This window comes from Anolis carolinensis, chromosome 1 (genome assembly GCF_035594765.1).
Source record: "Anolis carolinensis isolate JA03-04 chromosome 1, rAnoCar3.1.pri, whole genome shotgun sequence".
Lineage (NCBI taxonomy): Eukaryota > Metazoa > Chordata > Lepidosauria > Squamata > Dactyloidae > Anolis > Anolis carolinensis.
Genome location: NC_085841.1, coordinates 271,754,232 through 271,780,317, shown reverse-complemented (window position 1 = coordinate 271,780,317; position 26,086 = coordinate 271,754,232). Strand labels below are relative to the sequence as shown.

The window sequence follows — 26,086 nt, the reverse complement described above, 5'->3', positions numbered from 1 at the left end:
CCCGCCACCATCTCCCCAACGGGGACTCGGGGCGGCTCACATGGGGCCATGCCCAAGACAATACAATAGACAAAATATAAAAACAACATATCAGAATGCAATTAAACAATGCAACAATAACACTACACAATACAGAACAAAAAAGCAGAACGTAGCATAACATAACAAGGGCGGGCCGCATGGACACAAGGTTAAAAACTCGGGGTAAGAAGAGATAAGAATAAAACCATGGGGAACAGGGTCTACAGAATACATGTTGGGGAGAGAAACACAGGAGGTATATACAATTACTCTCCGAAAGCACACCGGAAGAGCCATGTTTTTAAAACTTTCCTAAAGGCTAAAAGAGTGGGGGCTAGCCTGATCTCAATGGGCAGTGAGTTCCACAAACGGGGGGCCACAGCAGAAAAGGCCCTCTCCCTTGTTCCCACAAGGCGGGCCTGTGATAAAGGCAGTGGAGACAGGAGGGCCTCCCCAGATGAACGAAGGGCTCGGGCAGGTTTATAGTAGGAGATGCGGTCATGAAGGTAGGCGGGTCCCAAACCGTTTAGGGCTTTATAAATGATGGTCTGCACCTTGAATTGGGACCGGAAAATGAACGGCAGCCAGTGGAGCTCCTTAAACAAGGGAGTAGATCTCTCCCTGAAACTCGCTCCCGTTATTAATCTGGCCGCCGAGCGTTGGACTAGTTGTAATTTCCGGGCCGTCTTCAAGGGAAGCCCCACGTAGAGTGCATTACAGTAGTCCAGTCTAGAGGTAACTAAGGCGTGCACCACCGTGGTCAAGTCAGACTTCACGAGGTATGGTCGCAGTTGGCGCACAAGTTTGAGTTGTGCAAAAGCCCTCCCGGCCACCGCCGACACCTGAGCCTCAAGCGTCAATGCTGAATCCAGGAGGACCCCCAAACTGCGGACCTGTGATTTCAGGGGGAGTGCAACCCCGTCCAGCACAGGTTGCCACCCAATACCCCGATCCGACGAGCGACTGACCAGGAGGGCCTCTGTCTTGTCGGGATTGATCCTCAGCTTGTTCCTCCTCATCCAGTCCGCCACAGCGGCCAGGCACTGGTTCAGCATCCGAGGGGCTTCCTTGGAGTCAGATGGGAACGAGTAGTGGATTTGCGTGTCATCTGCGTAGAGATGGCAACGCCCTCCAAAACTCCGGATGACCTCTCCCAGCGGTTTCATGTAGATGTTGAAAAGCATGGGGGAAAGAATAGACCCTTGCGGGACCCCACAGGTCAAAGGCCAGGGGTCCGAGCAGGTGTCCCCCAGCTTCACCATCTGGGAACGGCCCTCCAGGAAGGACCGGAGCCACTGCAAAACAGTGCCACCAAGCCCCATCCCAGACAGCCGTCCCAGAAGGATACCATGGTCGATGGTATCGAAAGCCGCTGAGATGTCCAGGAGAACCAGCAGGGTCACACTCCCCCCATCCAGTTCCCTGCGGAGGTCATCCACCAAGGCGACCAAAGCCGTCTCGGTACTGTGCCCAGGCCTGAAGCCAGACTGCGAGCGGTCCAGAAAATCAGTGTCATCGAGGAACCCCTGGAGCTGCGTGGCAACCACCCGCTCCAGAACCTTGCCCAAAAATGGGAGGTTGGAAATTGGTCTGTAGTTGTTACATACGGATGGGTCTAACGAGGACTTTTTAAGTAGCGGTTTTACTACCGCCTGCTTAAAGCAGGATGGAACTGACCCCTGGCACAAAGAGGCATTAATTATAGCCACAAACCAATCCAACAGCCCCTCTTTGGCCAGCTTAACCAGCCAAGAGGGACAAGGATCCAGAGCGCAAGTGGTCGCCCTCACAGACCCAAGAATCCCCTCCACGTCATCAGGAAGAACAAGCCGGAAAGAATCCCACAAGATCGAACAGACAGGTACCTCGGTTACCTCCGCTGGAACTACAATTAAACTGGAGTCCAAGTCACGGCGTATCTGAGCAACTTTGCCTGCAAAATGGTGCGCGAAATCGCTGCACCTGGCTGCCAAGTCATCGGGGAGCCCCTGGGCCTCAGGAGGCCGCAGAAACTCTCCCACAACTCGGAACAGCTCAGTTGGCCTATTGGCCGCAGACGCTATGCGAGCAGTCGTGAAAGCTTTCCTGGCTGCTTGCAAAGCCACGGAGTAAGCCTTAATAGCGGCTTTAGCCCGTGCTTGGTCTGACACGTCCTGAGATTTCCTCCAGATGCACTCTAGTCCCCTCCTCGTACGCTTCATCACAGCCAGCTCCTCAGTGAACCAAGGGGTCGACGTGGCTCTGCGCAACGAGAGGGGACGTTCGGGAGCGATCATGTCCAATGCCCTTGCCAGCTCACTATAATGCGTGAATACAACCACCAATACATACATAGTAGCAGAAATAATAACCCCACATATAAAACAAATTATAATTTAACATCTAAAATTAAGATAAAACATAACCTATCAAATAAATTATATAAACATAGAACAAAGTATCAAACAAAAGCGTCAATTTTCCAGTCCTGAGTGAATTATTTGGGGTATATAAGTTGATTATTGCTGAAGATGTTAACTGGGCTAGCAAGGTAAACAGAGCTCAGATACGAATGAAAGATATTGATAAAAGGTACAGTAATAGTATCATTATCTAATCCTCCTCCTTCTACACTGCCATATAAAATACAGATTATCTGCTTTGAACTGGATTATATGGTAGTGTAGACTCATATAATCCAGTTCAAAATAGATAATTTGGGTAGAAGGGACCTTAGAAGGCATAGTTCTACATTTGGATTGGTACAGCAACTTTGTAAAAAGAAAAACAATTTGGCACTTACTGGGCAATAGTGGAATCACTAAAATCCCTTGGACCAGTTCCCAGACAACAGTTGGGTAGACGGGCCAAAATATTGACTGTATAGTGCTATTTAATACTGTATCTTAACATGACATATGTACTGCTATATTTTTAAATACCAATCAACAGTGGGAGACATCATCAGGGCCTAGGGCCTAATGTAAATTGTCAGAATACTGAGATTGAACTTCATGAGTGATCTGGACTACTCCTTAGTAAGCCCCTATGTTAGAATAATGTAAAGCATGCAGAATTCAAGATTTTATTTCCCATGTATGTATGTGCCTGTGTGTCTTCAAGTTGTTTCTCGATCTATGGTGACCCCATGACATCATAGGATTTCCTTGGGCAAGGAATACTCAGAGGTGGTTTTGCTAGTTCCCTCCTCAGAAATATAGCTTGTAGCACCATATTTATTATTTTATTTATTTACAACATTTTTACCACAACTTTCTCACCCGCAGGGATTCAAGGCGGCTTACAAGGTTCAGTAAAATAAAACAGCACAATTACATCAATTAAATACTTAATAAAAACATTATACAAAATTTAAAACACATTGATAATTTGGTCCATTCATCCAAATGCCTCATTCATAAACCTTAGTTTGGGCCATGTCAGATCATAATACTTATTCATTAAATACTTGCTCACAGAGCCACATCTTTACATATTTCCTAAAGCTCAAGAGGGTTGGGGCCTGCCGAATGTTACTAGGAAGGGCATTCCACAGCCACCACTGAGAAGGCCCTGTCCCTCGTCCCCACCAGCCACGCCTGCGAAGCCAGTGAGACCGAGAGCAGGACCTCCCCAGACGATCTCAGGGTTTTTGATGGTTCATAGGGGGAGATCCGTTCGGACAGGTAAGTTGGACCAGGACCGTTTAGGGCTTTATAAGTCAAAACCAGCACTTTGAATTGGGCTTGGTAGTGTCGCACCTCAGGTTAGCTTCACCTTGCTAAAGACACCAAGCCACATACTACATCTGTCTGTTATCTCTGTCTCTGCCTCGGTTCAATGTGTTTATGGGCATTGAATGTTTGCCCTATATGTACATAATGTGATCCGCCCTGAGTCCCCTTCAGGGTGAGAAGGGCGGAATATAAATACTGTAAATAAATAATAAATAAATAGTCTTTTGTAGTTTATTTAGAAAATAGGCAAAAGATAGTTCATAAAAGAGTAAAAGTTCAGTTCCAAAAGAAAGGTACAAAACCAAGGCTGTAAGCAATAAGTCCATAGAAACATAGAGCATAAAACAAGGTTCTATCCATAGAAGCCAAAAGTCCCAGCAAACAGAATATATCCACGAGATATCCAGGAAAGCAAAACTTGGCACAGGGAAACAAACTTGCTTCTAGATCAAGTGATGGAGTTGCATTGACAAAGAGCTCTCTGTGAGTAGACTGTTTTAAAAGCATGCCATAAAGGCATTTCTTTGCCCTTTGAACTTTCCTATATTGGCTATGCGAAGGCTTCTCCGCAACCCTCGGAATTCTAGCCTCGAAGCCCGATCAAGATCCCCAGAGTCAAATTCAGAGCCAAGGTCACTGAGATCATTATTATTATCAGGCAAGAAAGCAGTTGAGTTATAACAGGTAGCATATCGGCAGCCAGTGGAGCAGGCGTAGCAAAGGAATAGTACGCTTTCTGTACGCTGCCCTAGTTATTAATCTGGCTGCCGCCCGTTGTACTAATTGGAGCTTCCGGGCCCCATGTAGAGCACATTGCAGTAATTTATTTATTTATTTATTTACAGTATTTATATTCCGCCCTTCTCACCCCGAAGGGGACTCAGGGCGGATCACATTATAACACACATAGGGCAAACATTCAATGCCCATAAACACATCAAACAGAGACTGAGAGACACACGCAGAGGCAAGTTAACGTTCTTCTGAGGGGATGTTCGATTCTGGCCACAGGGGGGAGCAGCTGCTTCATCATCCACACTGACGGCACTTCCTCATTCCAGGTCGTAAATTAGTTAATCTTGCCTCCCCACTTTAGTGGTACCTTATCTCCTACTTGATAGATGCAACTATCTTTCGGGTTGCTAGGTCAGCAACGAGCAGGGGCTATTTTTTATTTTTAATTGACGGATGCTCACCCCGCCACGGGCTGGCCTCGAACTCATGACCTCAAGGTCAGAGTGATTTAAGGCAGCTGCTCAACAGCTGCGCCACAGCCCGTAATCCAAACGGAATGTAACCAGAGCGTGGACCAAGTCAGACTTCCCAAGTCTTAATTGTGCAAATACACCCCTGGCCACCGCCGAAACCTGTGGTTCCAGGCTCAGCGATGAGTCCAGGAGAACACCCAGACTACGAACCTGCATCTTCAGGGGGAGTGCGACCCTGTCCAACACAGGCTGTAACCCTATACCCTGTTTGGCCTTACGACTGACCAGGAGGACCTCTGTCTTTTCTGGTTTCAATTTCCATTTGTTCGCCTTCATCCAGTCCGACACAGCAGCCAAGCACTGGTTCAGGACCTGAACAGCCTCCTTAGTGACAGGTGGGAAGGAGTGAGAGAGCTGGACATCATCTGCATACAGATGACACCACACTCCGAAACTCCGGATGATCTCTCCCTTCATGTATATGTTAAACAGCATGGGGGACAGTATCGAACCCTGTGGGACCCCACAAAAAATGGTTGTGGGGCCTAACAGGTGTCCCCCAGGGACACCATCTGGGAACAACCCTCCAGGTAGGACTGGAGCCACTGTAGAAGAGTACCTCCAAGCCCCATATCCGCAAGGTGTCCCAGAAGGATACTGTGGTCGATGGTATCGAAGACCGCTGAGAGGCCCAGAAGAACCAGCAGGGACACACTCCCCCTGTCCAGTTCCTGGCGTAGATCATCTACTAAGGCGACCAAGGCTGTCTCAGTAACATGTCCCAGCCTAAAGCCAGACTGCGCCGAATCTAGATAATTTGTGTCTTCCAAGAATGCCTGGAGTTGTGCGGCCACCACATGTTCCACATCCTTGCCCAAAAAGGGTAGATTGGAAATAGGCCGATAGCTGTCCAATTGAATGGGATAAAGTGATGGCTTTTTCAACAGCGGTTTGATCACAGCCGTTTTCAGGCTCGCTGGATATTTGCTTTCCTGAAGGGAGGTATTCACTACCACCTTCATCCACTTGGCCAATCCCCCTCTGGCTTCTCTCACCAGCCAGGAAGGGCAGGGGTCTAGGATGCATGTGGTAGCCCTCACCTTTCTAAACACCTTGTCCACATCCTCGGGCTGCACCAATTGAAAAGAATCCATCAAAATAAGACAAGCAGGTGCTCGTGCAACATCCTCGGAGACTGCCGTTAATATGGTGTCAAAGCCAGAGCGGATCAAAGCAACTTTGTCCGCAAAGAACCGAGCAAATGCTTCACAGCGGGCTGTCGAGTTGTCAGGGATCCCATCCCAAGAGATGGGATATAACAACCCTCTGGCAACCCGAAACAGCTCCGCTGGACGTTTCTTTGCAGACACAATATTAGCTGCAAAGAAAGAGTTCTTTGCAGCGTCTATTGCTGTGGCATATGTCCTAAGATAGGAACATAGCTGTGTTCGGTTTGACTCGTTCGGCCTTAACCACCACACACGCTCTAATTCCCTCTTCTTTCGCTTCATCACTGCCAACTCCTCATTGAACCAAGGAAATGGTTTAGCTTGGGTACTCGAGAGGGGACGTTCTGGAGCAATCGTGTCTATTGCCCTAGTCATCTCTCCATTCCAGAGAGAGACAAAGCATCGACAGGAATTCCCCAAGAGCCATCAGGAATCCATCCGGATCCATAAGCCTCTTGGGGCGGACCATTTTAATAGGTTTTCCACCCCTGCGGAGGCTAGGAGGTGCAGTCAGCCTAAACCTGAACAGGTGATGGTCGGTCCATGGCAACGGAATGATGGTCAGCTTCTCCACACCGCCACCTTTCTCCCATCCCTGTCAGAAAACCAAGTCAAGTGTGTGCTCCACATTGTGGGTGGGGCCAGATACCAGTTGGTACAGCCCCATGGTTGCCATGGCAGCCATAAAGTCCTGAGCTGCTCCAGTAAGGATGGTCTCAGCATGGACATTGAAGTCCCCCAGCACAATGAGCCATTGGGACTCCAATGTCAGGTCTGAGACCACCCCCGCTAGTTCAGGTAGGGAGACTGTAGTGTAGCGGGGTGGTTGGTACACTAACAGAATCCCCAATCTGTCCCAGTCACCTACCCTCAGGTGGTGTGATGACTCATGGGCCATGTAGTCCCGTTCCTAGTGCTGTTGTGAATGATGAAGAGGAAAACTTGGGTTTTCCACCATTTCAGCCAGAAAAGGAACTATCCCAGCCAGAAATTGAGCCTTTGCACCTGCAGGAGGCTTGTCTTCCAGAAATCTGCCAAACAAGCCCTGAGTCGAGTTCTCCCCCTTTTTCGCGCCGTAATTATTATCTCCAGCAAAAAGGAGTACAACAAGCTAATCGCAGGAGTTTGAGAATTGCAGCAAAGCATTCAGATGATTAAGCCTGCTGCCATGAGAAATTTTAGGGAGTCATACATCTGGACACAGAGATTGACTTTCGTTTCTGATTCCCCAGAGAAGTGTTCTCTGGTGGGAAAACGAGGCCTATTTAGGTTCCTTGCTCCCGAAGGAATCTTGCGGAGTCAATTCGTCAGCTACCGGAGCAGCGTGTGTGGACAGCTACTCCTGCTTTCAAGCCTTTGTTCCTGTTCCAAGCCTTCGTTCTCAGCCTTGTTTTCTCCCCGGATCTTGCCTTGTTTCCCGGACCTCGCCAAGTAATTACCACGGATCTTGTTCTTGCTCCTCGTTTCCTTGTTGCCTTGAATCAAGCTTTGTGTGCCAAGAATCAAGTTATTTCCTAGCCTTGCTCAAGTTCATGGACTAAAGGACCTTGTCATCTCCCCTCACTTGCTTGGCAAGTGAGTGTTTCGGTTGTTGGATTACAACTTTGGACCTTAATATTTCATATTGGACATTGCTTTTTTGGACTAATTTTGACCTTTCCTGAAAGGTCTACTTCTGGACTATTTCCTATACTTGTTTTTATTAACTTTATATATTTCCTTAATAAAGATATTAGATAGAATCTGGCCTCTGTGTATGGTTATTGGTGCTCTGCAGCCTGGGTCGTGACAGGTGGGCACATTCAAACAAGGTTGACTGAGGGATGGGGCACTGGTCAGGGGGTTGGAATCCTTATAGACCGCTGTGATACCACCTCCCCGCCCTCCAGATCTTGGTTGGTGCTGCATGGAGTACCTGGGAGGACAGAGTTGGGTGAGATTAACCCCACCCGCCTCATCCAACCAGGTCTCCGTTATGCATGCCAGGTCTGCTCGTTCATCCAGGATAAGATCCTGGATAATTGCTGTTTTTCCATTTACAGACCTGGCATTCAGCAGCACCACCTTTAATCCGGAGGGACTGCCAACCTGGGTATCCAAGTTTACCATGTCAGGAGGCCGTTTTAAATCTACAAGAACACTTTTCCTTTCCCTAAGCCAAATCATTTTTGGTCTCCCTTTCCCGTATCTCCCCCTCCCCTGAATCACTTCAATGCCCCCCCCCCCGGCCAGTGGACATCCCCCTCCCTCCCCACGACCGCTCTCCCTTTCCTCTATCATAAGGCTGGCATTAGATGTTAAATAGATAAATCCTGTTTTGGTTGTGTTTAATTGTGTTACACTCCGCCCTCCTTTGGAGGTAACTCCTTCTTCCCCCCATCCCCTCCTTGAGAGTTACTGGGATAAATGTGCTAGGAGGCCCTATAATTCTCTTTCTCCTTATTTTGCAATTCTTAAAGTGCAAAGTGCTCGGGTGGGGAAGGATCTAGTTCATTAATTGCTATAATATATCACCAGGGTAAGGAAAGTGGTCTACAACAAAAAAATAATAAATTCACAATTAAAGTGCCAGAGAATATTATTTTTGCCATAGTATTGCATAGATCTTTACGTACTAAAGTGACTATGTGCTTTGATATGTGCTTTAGGTACTAAAGTGGCCAGGTGCTTTGACATGACTCCGAACGGATTATGGTTGTTCTGTAGGTCATCAACAAAGCCCTCCCAACCCCAACTCCCTCCCAACCCCAACTAACAACCCAAAGTTGATAAGACTAAGCATAATTCATAGCAAGATGGTAAAATTCATAATAGAGTATTGAACACTAAATAGTAACAACAGAATTAAGTGTTTAGTCCAGGGGTTAATCAATAAGATGTTTACTTCACACTTCTGGATGAAACAAGTCACCAGAGCCAATTAGTGGTGGGTTAGGTAGAGTAGGGAATGTTCAAGGGAATGTTTAAGCCCAGTTTGCATAGACAGTAAGTGGGATGACACACCACAATGGCAGAGTTCAAAAGATGGAAATTGGCCTTCAGTCTGGTGTGGGCAGTGGGCGGTGGTAATTCCTAGACAATGATGACAAATGGTAGTTCCAAACCAACAACAGTAGTATACCCACACCAATGATGGTAGGCTGGTAAAGGCCAGTAGGAACTCTTCCGCACCACTGTATGACCTCGGGCACATTGTCACTGCTACAGCAGATGATGCAGGCACCTTATGATGTTTAGTCTTGATGGAAAGTCCAGTAGGTGGCCAGTACCTCCAGGGACAAACCAACAGCAAGAAAGAGCCGCAGTTCCAATCCCTCACTGACAGGCCAACAGCAAGGAGCGGCGAAAAGGGCAAAGAGAAGTAGCAGCTCTGAGCCCCCACAGTACTCAAGCAGGCCAGGAGCTGGCAGAACAGGCCAATGGCTAGGAGCAACAGCCCTGAGCTCTAGTCGCACTAGGGCGAGCCAGCAGTCGGCAGCGAGGTCCTCCAGCTGAGCCGGCAACACAAAGGAGTAGGGCCCCAGCACCAGTGGTGTTAGAACAAAACAGCAAACAGATGGTGTTTTATTGGGGCTTCTGGGAGAGGCCACAGAGGCCCACAGTTCTAAACTTGACCTCAGAATGCTCTTCCAATGCGGTGTGAGGGGGGGACAAGGACAGGTCTTATAATCCCTTAGGGCAGTTTGGCAGCCAGATGTAATAGATGGTAAAGGCTTCTTTATAAGAACGCCGGTTCTAATGGCTGGAGGTGCCTTCTTCTCTCCCACGCCAGGCTCCTGTTTGTTCGTTCCCATTTGTTTCTCGCTCTTACCTCCCTCTATAACATTGAAACACCTCTTAGGTGACCACTGCCATCCCAGGATTTATAGAAATAGTGAGGGATGGCAAAAAGAACGGACTTGTTAAAAGTTTTCTAAAGTTTTTAAAAACAAACTCACGGAGCCCCGCGGAGACTTAACCTGCGTTGGCGTCATATTGTTTAATGGCATTGAATGTTTGTCGATATTTGTTGTAAACCGTCCTGAGTCCCCTTGGGGAGATAGGGCGGGATGTAAATAAAGACAACAACGATGATGATGATGATGATGATGATGATGATTATTATTATTATTACTATTATCGGCCTTGATATTCTGGGTTATATAGCTGTGTGGAAGGGTCCTCAGTAACATCTGGAATGCCTATTGCCTACTAGACCCATTTCTCTGGAAAAATTCACTTCAAAGTAAAGGATGGGGGTGGTCTCTCATAGAATCACAGAATCATAATTGGAAGAGACCTCATGGGCCATCCAGTCCAACCCCCTGCCAAGAAGCAGGAAATCGCATTCAAAGCACCCTTGAGAAAACCATTGTTTTCTCAATGGTTTAAGAAAACAGTTAGACCATAGATTATAATAACAATGTACAAAACTGTCTCCCTCTAATGAAGAATAATCTGTATTTTAGCCACAGGATTTGTGTATGGGCAGATGCAGCTAGCACAAAAGTAATTTCTGTATGCCCTAATCCAAATCCATTTTCTCAGACTGTAGAACCAGTTACTAGTTGATGCTACTGTAGAACCAGTTGCTAACTGATGTAGAAAAAGGATTTTCCTACACAGGGAAAGAAGACCACACCCAAACATGAGGTAACTTATGGAATCTGTTAATACACTCACAGTTCACTGTTTTTGGGCATTTTAGATGGAATTGAGTTATAAATGACATAAATGGAATTTATGTATATATGTAGTATTTGGGATTAGGCTGTTAGCATGTGAAGACACACAAAAACATTAATCCCGTTAATGGCAATTCAAGATATAATGGTTGATCAATTCTCACACTAGCAAACGCTTTCTGAAATAGCAGGGAATAGTTTCAAAAACCTTACTAACTTATTTCCTCACAAAAATCTGATTAAAATATGAATATTTCAAGTACATCGGTTTGTCTTTATATTGGTATTTTTTAAAAATAATTAGAGTGAAGTCACAAATGTTGTTTTCCATTATGTTCAAGATCCTTTCTATACCTGTGTTACTTTTAATCCTATCTATTGTATACAATGAGATGGTTTTAATATAAATCTGAAATTCATTTTCTGTTGCTTGTCTGTTAACGTAATTACTCAACATAGCTGACACTATTTTGAAGTTCCATTAATTAGGGTTACACTGAACAATTTCAAAATTTTATTGATTTATTGAATGTATATCCCACATTTGCTCTAGTTATCATTACATCATATTAAAAAACCAACCAGGAATTGAAACAAATGTGCATGTTGCAATACAGCTTCTAGAATCTTCCAAGGGCCAGTCTGTTTAGTAGCCGTCAGCTGCAATAAATCACTACTGACCGAGAGGTCATGAGTTTGAAGCCTGCCTGGGTTGGATTGAGCTCCCAACCATTAATATCCTAGCTCGCTGTTGATTTAAGCAGCTCGAAAGACAGTTGCATCTGTCAAGTAGAAAATTTAGGTATCGCTTTATGCGGTGAGGCTAATTTAACTAATTTACAACACCATAAAACTGCCAGCAGTGTGAGGAAAGGAATGAGGAAGTGCTACCATCAAGGTCTCAGTGTCACAAGTGGATGATGATGTGGCAGCTCCCCTGTGGCCAGAATCGAGCATACCCTCATCAAGCCAGAAGCTGGAAAACGTGAAATTGCCTCATATATGCTTATATATGTTGTATGTCTAATAGCATTGAATGTTTGCCATGTATATATGCATTGTGATCCGCCCTGGGTCCCCTTTGGGGTGAGAAGGGTGGAATATAAATGCTGCAAATAAATAAATAAATAAATAAATAAGAGGAAGAGCCAGTATCCATGTTGGCTAGTGAGTTATGGAAGCTGTAGTCCAAAGAAGAAATTTTAAAACTCTTTTCAAAACTGGCCATTTGATGTGGCCAATTTGTTAAATAATTCTGAGGCTGCACAGATGCACTTGGATTCTCTTGCGATCCTTTCTTCTTGACAACACTTTTCTTCTTCTAAAGACCTCTTCATTTCTCATCCTTTTTATTTCTTTTTGGTCTTTAAATAAATTACCCATGATAATGTTTGCTTCTCAATATCCATGGTGCTAAATATGGCTTTAACTGGGGATGGGATGGATGTTGGCAATAGTCCTCCAAATGACAAAAGAAATTACTCTCCCCACCCTCGAATGTCATTGCAGAGTCAAACATTCACTCTCATCCACACCTAGACCTCATATGTGTTTGCGTTCCCTTGATCACTTTGGCTGCCCCTTTTTTGACTGCCTAAATCCAGTTTCTAAATGCTTAGGTTATAAGTTACTGCACAGCTAGAAATTTGAGAACTGAGGCTAAATTTCATGGGAACAGAATGTGTGCAGTGCTCTTCTTTTGCCCACTCCTGGCCCTGGCATTATACATTATTTATTTATTTATTTATTTATTTATTTGCAGTATTTATATTCCGCCCTTCTCACCCCGAAGGGGACTCAGGGTGGATCACATTACACATATAAGGCAAACATTCAATGCCTTAACATAGAACAAAGACAGAGACAAATGCAGGCTCTGAGCTGGCCTCGAACTCATGACCTCTTGGTCAGAGTGATTTGTTGCAGCTGGCTGCAGCTGACTGCTCACCAGCCTGTGCCACAGCCCAGGCTAATTAGATATGATATTGTAATACAAACAAGAAAAAAGTGTTTGCCATAACTAATAGCATTAGGAAGTCATGCAAAAGTGAGACAGACAAGTATGTTGTAGAATTAACTGCTGCTAAAACAAAACAAAAAAAATCTAGCAAAACAAGGTAAAAAAAAATCACAACCTGAATTGCCAAGCAATGATTTTTGACACTCTCAGGCAAGTACAAAGCACAGTTAAATTGATCTAGTGTTATTCTAGTTTTAAGATATAATAAAGAAGAAATCCTTCTGTGGTTTGATCATATTATCATCAACTCCATGCTTTTTCTAATTGATTGAGATGAGGTCTTTTGCTGATGGATTTACTTGATGCTTCACTAAAAAAAACAGTACATTTCCATTATAATTTAAGAGCACTATCCTTATTCTTCCTCCTTTTTTTCCAAAGGAAATAAATATTTAACTCACACTGATTCTTGGCATCAACACTCACATAATGAAGTGCTAATTAATGAATGAGAATGAATGGTTCAATCATTTTTGGCACAATGTGTTGCCTGAGGGGCTTTCTAGGAAAGTTGTTTCATTCATGTGTATTATGTACATATCACATTGTGTACATATCACATTGTGTATCAAAACAATTCTTTTTAAATCTTATCATGTTGACCATTATAATCAAATTGCCATATTTAAAATTGTACAATGCATCATAACTTAAGGTGATGCTATGTACCCCATGTTTTATGCACAGTATTTTGTGTAACAAACACTGCAGCAAGAATGCCATATTTATATCGAGAAATTCCTGGTGAACTTGTTAGTTAGGTCAACTTGTTGGTTTATCAAGAGCTTCAATGTGTGAAAGCTCTGCCATTGCCTTCATTTGAAAATGAGAGAGTAATATGCTCACAGACACGAATGGATTACCAAAACCAAGTGAGGATTCAAACTAGTTCACCAGACTCCTGGACCATTCACTACTTGATGTTGTCTCTTAAATGTTTGAATCATGCAACTCCATTCCTATATCATTTGCACTCTGTTCATTCATTATTGAGTTCAGTTTGAAGTGCTGGTAATTTATAAAGTCCTACCTGATTCGGGACCAGGATACTTGAAGAACCACCTGTACCTATATGACTGGGGCCGGTCCAACTGCCAGGCAATCTAGACATTTGCTTGTGTCACCCCCCCCCCCAGGGGGTGCTGTCGAGGCCCCCGGGGGGTGGCACCACCCCCTGCCTCCTTTACCTTTGGGATGGGCCTTACCGCCGTGGTCTGGCCCTTGCCGCCCCGGCCTGACCACCTGGGCCTGGCTGCCATGCAGCCAGGCCACGTAGGAGGCGTGGCTAGGCTGCACGGGCCGGGAGGCACACTTGTGCCTGTGTTGTTGTTGTTGTTGTGTGTGTGTTTGTTTTTCATGCTTGGCCTCACTCCAATTTAGGCTTGATAGAGAGACAGAGACACAGACTCAAAACAAGAATTTGTCTATTAAATGCTGCATAAAAATATAATAATCTCTAATGTTATATTCTGGAAGATTCTTACAACCACAGACACTTCTTCCTTCTTTCTTGAATTCAAATCCTTGTTCCCTGCCTCTATCAGCTTAAAGCTCTCATCCCACAAAAGTGGGGGGGGGGGAGGGAAATCGTCTTCTAAGTGTGATGTTCAGTAGCCTTCTCTTCCCAAAGGAAACAGAGAATTTACCAGTAGTTCCCATCCTATCTTAAATAGCTAATTTCAGCAGGGAGAGCAGTGGAGTAGATTCCTCCCCAACTTCACAAATCTCCATTTCTGTACCCTGTAAAGACAAAATCCAGAGAAGCAATCCTGCATTGTTTGATGGACTCTGTGAGCCTTCATCTACAATTATTCCCACTTTTCCCTCTTACAGGAAGCATGTCAACATGAGTGTCAGTGCCAGTTAAAAACTTGTCTGCCTCTCTCAGGGGCAACTTCTACCTTTGGATGCATTCTGTTGTGTCACAGCCTTCCTTCACAAACTCTCTGAGCTGCCTTCATGCCACCTTTGCCTAACATCTTCTTCATACCTGTCCTCAGGCTTACAATCCAATTGAAACATGACACAAAAGGAAAAGAGACAGCAGTAAGGAGGGGGATTAAGTCCAACATCTCTTTCCCTCCAAGGCTAGGGCAGTGGGAGTTGGGATGGAGGGAAGGCCTTTCATCTGCTTCTGTGCCTAGGCATGATAGACCTTTGACTGCTTCTTCTTCTCTCCCTCTGGGATAGCGTAATGGCAGCTAGGATGGGCCTTTTTGTTGTTTTAATTGTAAAGCCCCATGTATATCAATGACTCTATATAAACAAACAAACAAAAAGAAAACTTTTTTTCAGGTTTAACCATAATCAAGCCCCATTAGTGTGTTTCAGTCATGGACTGGGACTTCAACTCTCAGAATCTAAGTCACCTGCCAGCTTTGGAAACTCATTCTGTGACCTCGAGCAAGTTATATTTTCTGAGGCCCCTTCTACACTGCCATATTGTCCTAATTATCAAAGTAGATAATCCACACAATCTGCTTTGAACTGGATTATATGAGTCTACATGTCCATATAATCCGCTTCAAAGCAGATCATCTGGAGTCAATATGGCAGTGTGGAAGGGGCCTGAAATTCAGAAGCCATCACTGGCAAACTTCCTCTGAATAAATTCAGTTTGAAGGCTTATAAGAACCCTCACCATCCCCAGGAGGTTGGCAAAATGGCATGTGCTTTTAAGAGAAATTTTGAAATACACAAATGTGGATGCACAGATTTGTGTTTTTGTGTTCAAAGAACTGGTACAAAGGCTAGACAAAACTTCAGACAAAACCCATTTCAGTGATACTATTTTCAAAGTATCTTCATTTTGCTTAAAGGATCAGGGCTGACATCAATGCATTACTTTTTCCTCATATAGAGAAGTGAATTAAAGAATAATACAAAACTAATATATATGTAACTTGAATATGGGTACATAAATTGGGGGGTGGAGGAGAATGAAGGGCAAAATCTCAGAGCAAGTAGTGACTGGATGACTTTTCTTTCATGCAGCAAAAATCAGAGGGAAAGAAAGAAAAGAAAAAACTTGACCAAGGTTGTGGTCTGGTTTTTATTAATGTCTAATGCTGCACAATATTTACTGCCAAGTATTTAATGGAAAAATATATATGTATAAATTCTCACAATAAATATATTGAGTGTGGAGTAAAGCCACTGAAGTCTATAGAGCGTAAGTTTGACAGATGACTCACCCATGCCTTGGCAGCAATTGTGCAGCAATGTTACAGATTCTATTTCTTAATTCATTCTGTTGCACTGAAAAGCAACTGAAACGTCAAACTCTTTCCAATATCACAATGCAGAGTTTATTTATTCTTTATCCCAGGTAATATTAAGGTGAAATGATAATTCTTGAAAATCAATTAACTAAAGTGTCTTCTGGAGATAATCCCTGCAATACTGGCATACATTTCTGAAGGCAAACATTCTTTCCCTTATTGCCACTATAAATTATGAAATGGCTTTAAAAGTCTGAATATAAGTGAAGCTTTCTAACTAACTGTCAGTGATGTCATGCCCGTGTCAATAATGCCTTGGAAGTGCAGAGGGTTGACTTAGTCTCTCCCCTATATTTTGATTTATAAATTCCATTTCATAATAGCAAAAAAAAAAAAAGACACTTAAAGGAATGCCTTCAGTGTCTTGCCTTAGAACACTACTCAAGGCATACAATAATCATCCAGAAATGCACAGCCTGCCATGTCTTATTGCTTAAATATAGGCCTGGGGAAAAAACTGCCTTACAAGACAGGATGAAATAAGTGTGACATAGGAAACAGTGCTGGAGGCAGGGAGAAATATCTGTATCATCTGCTCCCATAACAGCAGAATCCAGACACAGCTCCAATGGAAGCTTTGAAACAGAAGACTTCTTTTCTTCTTCTCTCTCTCTTTATATAAAAAAACACTGCACAAAGTAGACCAAATATAATATAGATCTTAGCACCCTTATCAATCAGCAGTTTAGCAAATTTAGAAATTGTAGTGAAAAATGTACTTCTTTTACTCTGCTGTTGAACATTACCCCCCCCCCCCACACACACACACACACCACCCCAATTGTTATATTTTATCAGTCTAATTCCTGGGTAAGATGTTTATGAAAAATGGCATATAACACAAAATGCTTCACACAACTTTATGAAAGACTGAACACCCTCACAACCTAAATTCATTCTGGTACACTATAGTAGTAGTAGTAGTAGTAACAAAAAGTTGTATTTGTTAACTACCTCTCCTCACAGCTTAAGGTAGGATACAACACAGTTAAAATACATAAATAAAGCAAAGGATCATAAAATACTAGGCTTGTGCATTTCAGCTGAACTTCAATCTATTTCTGATGGCTAAATTTTGGGACACCCTCAGATCTATTTTTTGCATATTTCCCAAAAACGGGCAGGTAGCCAATAGCCGTTTTTGATCTGCAGCCGAAAAATGTGGCTAGATCCGTCCCATTGGCAGCAATGGGGAGGGCATTCCCCAGGCCCCCCTTCCCATCATTTTTATGTCTATTGAAATGAAAATGACCACACCTGGAGGACACATCTACCACTGTTAGCCCACCAAGTTTAATGTCATTTGGGTCATCCCCTGATGTTTAGGAATTTCTTTTCTTTTTAGAAATACAATCTCCTTAAAAAAAAAAATCCCAAAACGCTATCCCCCTGCTGGCCCTACCCTCTAACTTCTCCAGGAGCAGCAGCAGGGCACAATTCCTTCCCGCCAAATGTCAGAGATGCACTTCCACATCATACAGTCCAGTTCTCACAAAAAAAATACTGTTTCCAGCAGCAGCAAGTGAGCATTGTCCCCTTATTAGAAAAACACTCCTGTATGATCCACTGGGGGAAACATTTTCAAAATGTATTGTGGGAAATATAGCCATGTATGGGGGAATAAAGCATGTTTTTGGAGCATATTTTTTAAGTCTTAGTGGTTCAGAACAGGTTTGGTTACAAATCCAAGCAGCAAAACATTTTTTTTTAATTCAACAGCTACATGGCAAACAGTAGATCAACCACTTGCATTGGTCAAATTCAGCACATGCAAGCATAGAAATATTTGAGTCTATTGAATTTCTTTAGTGCACACAGATAAAAATTTTGTTCAGATTGCTTTTGATAAAAGGCTTTCATAATTTGCAAATTACTTCATATATTCTGTGGCATGAGTTTGAGGATTTTCTTTCTTTAAAAAAATTCAAATGTGTTGAAAACTTAGGTGATAGGGTTGCCAGACTTAGATTTCAGGGCCAAATGTGAGACCTAAGAATGATACTTTGAGATATTCCAAGGTACATGAGGCAGTGATTTTACAGAGGCAACCTCTGGTGATGTCATGAAGCATGATGCTTACCACAGAGTTGTGCAGAGTATGATATTTACATAGAAAACAAATATCTAACAAATTAGTTTAACAAATGAATAAATGTTCACAGAGAGAGCAGGTGAGAGAAAGACTATTCAAGGCACTGCTCTTGCCTTGAGATTCTGCCCCATTCCCTGATGATGGGGGAAGAAAGACTAGGCCCCAGTACCAGAAAAGGAGGCCCAATTCCAATTTCATTAATTAAATTTGGAGGGGAAATTTTCAGCAGAAGGGATTTCAGAATTCTGACAATCTGGCTCTCAGAACCAGCCAGACTGAATAAGAACTGGGTTTTGTTTCACCCTTTGTAGTGTGGGTGGAAAATGGACATGCTATCTAAAGTATACACCAAGATTTAATAGAATATTATTTTCCAACAATATTGTTGCTTTGATTTAAATAATGTTTTGTGTGTGTTATGATCTTACCCTATCAATATACTATTGCTTTAAATTGTCCACCTGTAAGTTACCCATTGGCAGAGAAATTATTTATAAATATTTTTCATAAATAACATAAATGAATATATTCTCAGATATTTTCTTTTCCTTTCAGATATCCTGATGCTTAATTTTGCACTATTTCGATCTCTCATCCTTCTGGCACAGGGATAACTGGGAACCTTTGTGTGCATGTGTACACATCCATGCATACACATATGCATTCATTAAAGTTTTATGTGCTATTGTAAGTGGTACAGAAATCACAAAAAGGAGGGTCTATTGAGTGCAAACAGCACATTATACACAAACCTTTTTTTCATATTTTTATAAATTATGTCAAAAGAATATTACTTTGAGTGGATGCTTTACAAAGCTCCTTACAAAAACCTAATGGTAGACTGTGTTCATGAGCCAAGCATGCCTCTTGGGAACATTGCTAATCCATTTGTTCATTTGCCAGCAATATTTTCAGCAGGCTGGTAATTAGGCTTAAGTACAATTTTCAAACAATAAAGGAAGAGCAAGACAGCTATGTCTGCCTTCTTTTAAGGATATGATATTACTCCTTTCAAGCAAAACTGGTGACATTCCAACATTATTTTGATAAGACTATTAACCAAGACCAAAGACCATGGGAACAAAAAATAATGGCAGTGTGAATCAAGGATTTTGTTTTCATTCCTGCTTTAAGATGAGCAGTATTGTGGAATGATATAGACCAGAAGGCATTGTTAATGCATTTTTGCAGAGACGTTCTCAGAAGAAAAGGGTTTCTGGAAATTTAGTTTGTAGACAAGGTCAAAGGCAACAGAGTGCTTCTGCCTAGCAGACTGACCCACATTTCTCTCATACATTGGGTGAAATGTTGGAGGAAATGGCTTTTCATTACTATCCATGTTCATTTTCATTCTGAGGAAATGGATTCTTTCAAAAATATCTGCTGTTGAATCTTTAACTTCAAACCACCCTCAATTAGGGGAAAGCATAAAATGCAATGCCAGACTTTTTAAAAAAAGGTCCGTAAGACTATTTACCTTTGATAATTTGTCAATTTCTATTCTGCCTTTCCTTCTGCTATGCAAATAGTGAAATTCACATAGTTCCATTTATCATCACAGGACTGGATGGCCCGGCAGGTCTCTTCCAACTCTATGATTCTATGATTCTATGATCTTTTAGAAGAGGTGAAAATTTTGCTAGAATTCCTGTTCTGGGTTTCAGTAAAAACACAATACAGTCACCAAGCACACTAGTTTGAATAGCTTCATACGTATTTGATAAATTAGCTAGAGTTTCATGTCATTAATTTCATTTATTTGTTAAGGCCTAACAGGGATGCAATTCTTCACTAAATTTCTTCTCAAAAGAAAAAGAGTAATTTTCATAGCTTTCTTCCACCTACAAAAAAACTTGCAGTTTACAAAAGTGTTTTGTAATTTTAAACTTCTGCACAAAATTCACATGTGGTGGTTAATTTAGATAGGAAACAACATTTTCTGAACAGGAAACATAGTCTGCATAGAAAATAATATTCCTGCATAGAAGTATTTTCATCACATAAAATGCTGCTTTCTGTGCAAAACAGCCACATAAAACTTTTAGGCAGAGTAAGGTCAGGCTGTGAAGAGTCTTGAAAATCTTTCCTTTTAATGTATATTTGCATATTTTTCAAATGTTGGCACATGCATCTTCATCAAAACACACTACAAATTTGGATAATGTGAATTACCAGCAATATAGATTTTGTCCTTTTGCCAGTATTTAAAAGTAGGAGTGATGTACCAAATTATTTTCTTTTTCCACCTCTGTTCTGGGAGGTATGTCCAGAAAATTAGAAGAGTTGCAGTCTAGCGGATATAAAGCTTCCTCCAAACTGCTTATGAGATAACCTTTCCAAAAGATTTTTAATTCAAGTTTCAGAAACAAGATACAAACAAATAGCAGAAGGGAAAAAGAAATAATACAGAAACAGTCTCAGGAATTGGGCAAGCCACAAGTGACACATAATTGAATGTTACATTAGAAAAATTATCAAGACTGTATCGGTTTTGATTGATCAAGAAGAGCACATAGCTCTCTGAGAGTGTTCAGATGCATCAAAGACATCTTTCCATAAGCCAGCATGTGTTGATGATGATTGAGGTGAGCGTGATCTGGAGTTAACATAGTTAATATAAGTTGACCAGTCCTCAAAGAAGGAATGGGGGGTCATGAGGTGACCTTTTTTGAAACTGTGAGGACAACACACCTTTCTGACAGTACAAAAAGAATTCATCTGAATAGATGCACCCACTTCTTGTTACTGTTTTATTTATTTATTTATTTCCCATACTTCTATCCCCCTTCTCACCCCGAAGAGGACTCAAATTGGCCAACATACAAATTCCAAAAATCATCCCCTCCCTGGATATTAAAATCAAAAATTAAAACATAAATTATTATGTTTTGTGCTTTCCAATCATTTCTGACTCATAGTAACCATAAGGTGAAACTATCATGAGGTTTTCTTGACAGAATTTGTTCAGAAGAGATTTGCATTTACCTTCCTCTGAGGCTAAAGGTGTTTGACTTGTCCATGGTTGCCCAGTGAGGAAACACAAACAGAAAGAAAAAGACTGAATCATTTTAATATTAATTTTAGTAGCACTGAAGTAATTGCAGCATTCCTCTTTTCTATGCCACCCAATATCCCTAGACCAGAATGAAAAGGAAAACACTAGAATTCCTTCCCATCCCAGTGATACTTTATTGAAAAAGGAAGCTAATGTGAAAGAAAATTAATGATGAGCAGTGGAATTAAGCTAATAAATTATCTGATCCCTAAAGTGAAGCATCCTGTAAAATATTGCAAGTAGGAAGTCTAAATGAGAAGGTGGAAGACAACAATTAATGTCACTAGTGTTTCTTTGGCCAGGTGGTATCAGATTTTCTCTCATCTGCTGGCTAATTTTATCTCTAAAATGTATCATCCCTGTCTCCATTAAGATCTCTGAACAAGATTTGTCCATAGTACAAGGGAGAGGGAGGGGGATTTGGTACACAGCACCATCTTGCTTGCTGTGGGCTGCCTCTGACCTCAGCTCCTGGCACAGAGGACTGGCTCTTCGCAGACTGGCTGAATGCAAGGTCTGGACTCCCAGAAAAAACACCTGCTTGCTTCAGAGGCTGGGGACAAAATGAGGATGCCTGTGGGAGCCTCAAGTCACACAGCACCATCCAGAAGAGCCAGAAGCAACATCAGCAGGGAGCTTGGAAAGAAGAGGCACTTGCTTTCTGTGGGCTGCTTCTGACCTCATCTTCTGGTGCAGAGGACTGGCTCAATGGAAACTGAGGTCCTGACTGAATGCAAGGCCTGGACCGCAAAAATCTGCATTACTCCAGAGGCTGGGGGACAAAAGGAGGGTGCCTGTGGGGATACTGCCAGTGGGATTACCACCAAATGGGATGGGGTGAGGGGCTGTCCCTTTGCTTGACTAACCTCAAGTGTATTATCTTATTTTTAACATCTGCCTGCCTGATTTTATATAAGGTTTTCATTTGCCATCTGTTACCCTGCCTCTATAGAGGCCAGTATCTAACCATGTTTTGAACAAGGTCTTGGAGCATGTGGTGACTTTAGATGCTTTAGTTACATTCTCTCTGGATTATTGTAACATACTTTAATGTGGCTGCCTTTGAAGAATACTTGGAAACGTCAGCTTGTCCAAAGAGCTGCTGACAGGTTGCTAACTGTGGTTGGCTACAGGGAGCAGACAACCCCCTGTTGGAGCAGCTTTACTGGGCTGCTAATTTGTTTTCGGGAACAATTCAAAGTGCTGGTTATGACCTTTAAAGCCCCAGATGGCTCAGGTCCAGGCTATTTGGCCCAAGCCCTGAGATCTTCAGGAGAGGCCATTCTCTCAGTCCCACCTCCATTTCAAGCTCAGTTGGTGAGAACAAGAGAATGGGCCTTCTCTCTGTGGCTGCCCCACTAAAAGCAACATAATTTTTCTGCAGGAAACTTATCAATCTAGGGATGGTATAAATGAGCTGAAACTAGGTAGAACCATAATTTATGATTATGGATTGTCGAAAGCAAGAGGAATAGTGATTATAATTAAGAATAGTTGCAGATTTAATATGGTAAAATCCAAAAAATGAATTGGGAAGATATGCAATGATTGAGGGCACTATGGGAGGAGAGGAATTTACCTTAGTTAATGTACATGCTCCAAGCAATAAACAGAAATATTTTTGTGAATTAGTTTTTAAAGAATTGGAGGAAATTCAGAAAGGCTATGTAATATTGGGTGAAGGTTTTAATAAGATTATGGATAAAAATGGATAAATATCATCCCACAAAAGATGATAAAGATAATAATAAGACAGATTTAAATAAAGTAATATCTAGGGAGGGGATGATAGATATTTGGAAAACTATAAAAGGAAATGAAAAGATATTAACATTTCATTACAGAAGATTACACTGCGCTATTGGCCAAAGTCAATGCCTTGGAGCACCAGCTTCAGGCAGCCGCTCCTGCGACTTGCCCGCAGCCAGCACCTACAGCTAGCAAAAGGGGTTTGCTTAACGCTATCCTTTCTCGTTTGTCTGATATAGATGCAGGTCAGAGGGGAGTGTCCAGGGGCGAGGCCGTGCAACCGGTTACTACTGTGAGGGATACGAAGGAGGAGACATACCAACCAACCGACCAGCCTGACAGCGTGCGACCAGGGCCATCTGTTCAGGCTTTACCAGCGGCGGTAGCAGCTCCACCTGCGCCTGTGGTCTTGACCCAAGGGCAGGGGATTGGCAATCCCACTGCATCAGTAGGTACAAATTCATAAATTTTGTGGCCATGGGATCAGTCAGTAACAGCAAGTGGGGGGCGATACACCAACACAAACAGCCCCAAGTTCGCTTAGTCAATCTGGTCCTGAAAAGCCGCCTGCTGTGTCACAAAACCTCAGTGGCGCTGATAAGGTGTCGATTGAGGAAGCTAACGAATACTGGGGCATGGCCAAATGGCCTTTGCCAGCAACTCCATTGATGGAGGCAACATCGCTGGGAGCCCATCTTGCACAAAAGACCGTAGATAGGATTTTTAAAAATGAGTATATTGATATATTTTCCTTGCTCTTTAGAAAATTGGAAAAGAAGGAAAAAGATGATCTGGATGATGAGCACAAGGAGCAGATTAAAAAATGAAAAGTGGAGCAAAATTGGGAGAATTGGCTGGCTTCCTATTTGATTTATGCAGGAGTCATTTCCAACACGCACCCGCACAGGGCCGGCGTCTTATTCCAGTATTTGAATACTATTTACTTGGCTTACTCAAAGTTTAGCAGAAATGCTTGGCTCGAATATGATAAGCTTTTTCGCTTTGAAGCAGCCCAATGCCCATTGGGATTTAGTGAACGAGCCTTTGTGGATCCACTTAATGACCCATGCCAGGTCCATTCAGGGCGAGAAGGCAGATAGTGGCCACATACTTCATAGTTCCAAAAGGGCACAGCCCTTTCAGCAGTCATCCCTAAAGCAGCCTGTTCAGAAGCAGAAGCTGTAGCCTAGTGGGGCTGAAAAGTGGGTTGGATTAAGTATCGGAGGCGGAGCTATAGCGCGTACAAGGGGTACGTTCGCTCCGCTTCATCCCAGTAACATGTTGTTTTTCTATCTGTTGCAGTTTCATTGGCGCATAGACAGAGGGTCCTGATTTGCGGCCATAGCTACGTCCACTGGGCGGAACACCGGGCTCACCGTACTCCCTACGGCCAACATTTGGGCCTTGCCTCTTCTGCTAAAATCGAGTGGAGGGGTAGTAGAGGCTTAAGGTGGGATGGCTTGATCCCCCTGCTGTTCTGTGCCGGGAGCGGGCCTCCTCCCGAGGTCTTGGTCATTCACCTGGGGGGAAATGACCTAGGCCTGCTCCAGGGCAGGGCCTTGTTTTTTCAGGCCAGAGAGGATTTCAAGCAGATATGGGGTGCTTGGCCCCATACCCATATTATTTGGTCAGCGATAATCCCACATCTAAAGTGGCCTGGTGGGGGAGACATGCAGAAACTGGAGAGAGCAAGAAAATGAGTTAACAGGGCTATTCGTTCCTCATTGACCCGTGAGGGCGGGTCAGTTATTTCACACAATGTTATCATTCATGATATGGAGCACTTTTACTGGTCGGATGGAGTTCATCTATCAGTTGAGGGCAACTTTCAATTCCTGTTTGACTTGCTGGTAGGAATTAGAGAGGCGTTAGAGAATTTGGTGGGGGTTGGGGACTAGATAGACATCTGCCCCCAATGGTAGTGGAAAATGGATAGGGGAATTTACAATCTAGGGTATACCTAGGGCACCATCCCCTTTGGGTTGAACGACAGCAGAAAAAACACTCATCTGGTATTCATCTTTAACAGGTGAGGTGAAGTTAAAGGCCCTTGGTATGCTAGGAGTTTGGCCTCAACAACGTTGAGGGAGGCTTCTCTGACACGCTCCGCTTAAAGGTTGCTCAGGTGCAGGCCAACCGGGAACGAGGTTTTTCGCCCTTATCAGCCCACGGGGAGATCACATAAGGACAATACCTTGGATGGGGTTTGCTCCTACCAGATTCTCTATTAGAATAGGGTTATATTCAGTTCCAAAGTTATATAGGTAACAGTTAATAAAGTTGCCCATATTTAAACCCATTTTACTGGTGTCGTCTTGTTATTTTGGGGGTTGGCAGGCAAAAGCCTGTTACTTCACTGGGGTCAACATTGGGATTTACTTTGCCTTGTGTTTTTTGGATTTTACAACCTTGTACCTTGTGATTTATTCCTGTATCCTGGAAGTGGTGGACTATTGCTGATGTTTTGAAGAAACCTTTTGGGACTTTACCTTTTAATCCTTTTTATTGCTTGCTTTTATATATATTATTCAATAAACTGCTTGCTGATATATTCAGTTGGTGTGGTGTCTTATGGTCAGAGAGGTGCAGCTCTGAGATACAACAATTGGTCATCATTATCACACTTTGAAAAAGTTGCATGACAAACTTTAATAACTTTGGATCTTCATGCACCATCATTGCCTATTTCATGCAGATCCTTACTGCAAATATGAAAACAACACATAAAGAAATGTGCATTTGAATCCATGCAAATTGATACTTGTACATTTTATTGAAAAGACAACCTGACATAAATATTCATAAATGTTTGAGATTTGGCAACTTTTTTCATTTATGTCATTCAGATTTTGAATGTGATATTCCATCCTGAAAATGTGAATTCAGATGTTTTAAACCAGGGGTCCTCAAACTTTTAAAGCAGAGGGCCGGTCCACAATCCAGTGGTTCCCAAACTTATTTGGCCTACCCCACCCCCTTTCTAGAAAAAATATTACTCAGCACCCTGGATTTTTTTTTAAATAATAATAACAATAAGGCACACTGGGTGCC

The 26,086-nt window shown here is 42.8% G+C and overlaps 1 protein-coding gene across 1 annotated transcript in view; it reads left to right on the top strand.

Annotated features, from left to right (window-relative positions):
• LOC103278635 (uncharacterized) overlaps positions 1–25,586 on the top strand; it is a 31,272-nt gene extending 5,686 nt beyond the window's left edge. Inside the window, exons 2-3 of the mRNA XM_008109128.3 lie at positions 23,275–23,487; positions 24,338–25,586. Of these exons, the coding sequence (XP_008107335.1) occupies positions 23,275–23,487; positions 24,338–24,735 (611 nt within the window). The 3' untranslated portion in view covers positions 24,736–25,586. The remainder of the gene's footprint in view (positions 1–23,274; positions 23,488–24,337) is intronic.
• The last annotated feature ends 500 nt before the right edge of the window (positions 25,587–26,086 follow it).